Here is a 2,638-nt window from a genome sequence, read left to right as displayed (position 1 = left end):
TAAATGGTGCCACACTGGTGGAACCTGCCAGATCCACCCTCCAGGGTGCCAGGAAAGCCGCCCACAGCGAGGTGCCTCACTCCCCCCGAATGTCCTGGGGGCTGCCGGGAGCCTGCCGTGCCCTCCTGCCCCGGCTGCTGACAGAGCCTGACCTTTGGGCTGGCAGAGGAAAACACCCAAAGGGCCCGGACCCCTTGACACAGGACAGGCAGAAAGGGGAGCCGAGGGCAGCCGGTCACTGGCACTAAAGATAAGCTGGGAACGAGCACAGGCCCGGCGTCCCAGCTTCCCCTCACGAAGCCCGAGTGACGTGCGGGCCTCGCCGTGTCCTTGCCCCTCCGCCACTTCCCTGCCGTGCGCCTTGCTGTGTACGCAGGCTGGTTCTGGTCACTGCACAGCAGCACGGCGCCTGGCCTACTGCCGGGTGTCCCGCAGCTGGTCGCCGAGGCCTTGCCGCAGGCGGGCCTCCTCTTTTGCCGTTAGAAGCCCTCTGGCAGGCAGTGTTCTCTGCCCGCCATTTTTCCTTTTAGCTGGTACGTCAGGGACGGCAGTGGGGCGGGGGGCGGGGCAGACGCGTAAGCCGTGGCTGTGCTGCCAGAGGTCGCGTACGGACCAGTGGCGTGTGAGGGTCTGGTTTCCCCACAGCGTCAGCAGTGGGTTTTGTCAAACTTTCAGATACTGTAATCTGTTAGATGACAAATGGTAACACCCTGTCATTTAAATTTGTATTTTTCTTGTTATGTCAGGTGGGACATCTCGTCATATGTTTGGGGGCCATTTAACCTTATTTTTTTGAAATGTGTTTGTGTCTCACTCATTTTTCTTTAAGATTCTGGTTATCTTAACTTTTGCAAACCTGCTCGCGTACTGGGGACGGTCACCCTTTGGGGTTTAAGTTGCAAACCCCTCTCCCCAGTTTGTCTTTGGATTTTGCTCGTGATGGTTTTTTTACCACATAAAAGTTGTATTTTTGCTTCAGTGTTTTCGGTCTTTTTGCTCACAGCTTCTGTTTTCTAAGCGGTTAAGAGCTCGTTCGACTGCTAAGCTCCCGCATGTCGCCTTTTCCCTAGCCTGACATGTACCCGGGGAATTGCTGGGCGTTCAGAGGCTCCCAGGGGTACCTGGTGGTGAGGCTGTCCATGAAGATCCACCCGACCAGCTTCGCCCTGGAGCACATCCCAAAGGCACTGTCGCCCACCGGCAACATCAGCAGCGCCCCCAAGGACTTCGCGGTCTACGTGAGTGGGCGGTCCGGGGGGTCCCGGGGGGTCCCAGGGCGATCTCCTCCCCTTGGCACTCTTCTGAGTGAGCAGGCTGCTCGTGGAGGGCACCGTTTCGTCCTTTTCCCAGGGAGGGCCACTTGTAAGGGTGTGTGAGCTACGCCGGGGTGTGTGTCGTGCTAGGCCAAGAGACTTTTGTTTCGTCTCCCATCTCTTCGCGTGTAATGGTGGTTCTGACAACTGTATGGTGTTGAATTTCCAGAAAAGAACAAGGAAGTGGGAAAGGGACACCCAGAATCCCAGCACCCGGAGAAGTCACCATTGATGTGGTGGCATTTCTTGGTCTCTTTTTTTCCCTTTAAAAAATATAGTTGACAACACTGTATAAAATGTTGTTTCTTGCCTTAAAAATTTTTACCTTATTTTTTTTTATGGCAGTTAACTCTTTATACACATCTTTATAAGTAGCAGCAAAAAGTACTGTGGTGTAGCAAATCCCGTTTTACCGTACTAGTTCTCCTGTTATTGAATAATCCAGTTGTCCACGTTTCAGAACGAAGCGCGACATCGTCACATCTTCAGTCATTTCCTTAGACTAGACCCTCAGAAGTGGCACTTACTGTTTCCCAGGGCGTGACGAGGGTGTGAGCGTTTTGAGGGCCATGCGTTCTTTGCACCATACATGTTGTTACTGTTTCTGCCAGTGGTATTTATCCCATTGTTTCCTTTCTAACAGTCCTTTTTTTTAAAAAAAAAAAGTCTTCTAACTTGGTAAGTAAATACATCTTATTTAAGTCTATATTTTCACGTATTTCATATGCGTGTTGACTTTTTTGTAGATTCTGGTTTTGTTTTTATTCATGTTTTGGGGTCTTAGTTTTCTTACAGATATTTGAGCTTTTTAATCATGAGTCATTCTGTTACAGAAATAGCGCTACTGTCGGTCTTAATTTTGTGTTTAGTTCCATCTGCTATTACCTGGAGTTTCTTCCGGGGCACTTTCTGCCTAGGAAGTCATTTCCCATTATGAAAACGACGTTCATTCAGAGGGTCACCTGAGTTTCCTACTGGCCGTAGCCTACCTCAGAGGTATCCACTGCCGTGGAGCAAACGTTGCGATACAGTGAGGTACACGAAGTTTTTGGTTTCTTGGTGCGTGTGAAAGTTATGTTCACACCGTACTGCAGTCTGTGAAGTGTGCGATAGCGTTACATCTGAAAAACAATGCGCAGACGTAATCGAATATACTGCATTGCTAAGAAAAAGGCTCACTGTCATCTGAGTCCAGCGAGCCGTAATCTTTGCTGGTGGAGAATCTCGACGATGTCTGCTGCCTGGTCAGGGGGGTGGTTGCTGAAGGCTGGGGGCCATTTTTAAAAATAGGACGACAGAGAAATTGGACTGACTCTTTTACGAAC

The 2,638-nt window shown here is 50.3% G+C and overlaps 1 protein-coding gene across 1 annotated transcript in view; it reads left to right on the top strand.

Annotated features, from left to right (window-relative positions):
* Positions 1 to 2,638, top strand: part of SUN1 (Sad1 and UNC84 domain containing 1) — a 33,515-nt gene that overhangs the window by 24,613 nt on the left and 6,264 nt on the right. The window contains exons 17-18 of the mRNA XM_023522378.1: positions 531 to 533; positions 1,071 to 1,238. Of these exons, the coding sequence (XP_023378146.1) occupies positions 531 to 533; positions 1,071 to 1,238 (171 nt within the window). The remainder of the gene's footprint in view (positions 1 to 530; positions 534 to 1,070; positions 1,239 to 2,638) is intronic.

The sequence above is a fragment of the Pteropus vampyrus genome, unplaced genomic scaffold, assembly GCF_000151845.1.
Source record: "Pteropus vampyrus isolate Shadow unplaced genomic scaffold, Pvam_2.0 Scaffold343, whole genome shotgun sequence".
Classification (NCBI taxonomy): domain Eukaryota; kingdom Metazoa; phylum Chordata; class Mammalia; order Chiroptera; family Pteropodidae; genus Pteropus; species Pteropus vampyrus.
The sequence above is the reverse complement of the archived record's forward strand: the minus strand, read 5'-3'. Positions and strand labels throughout refer to the sequence as shown.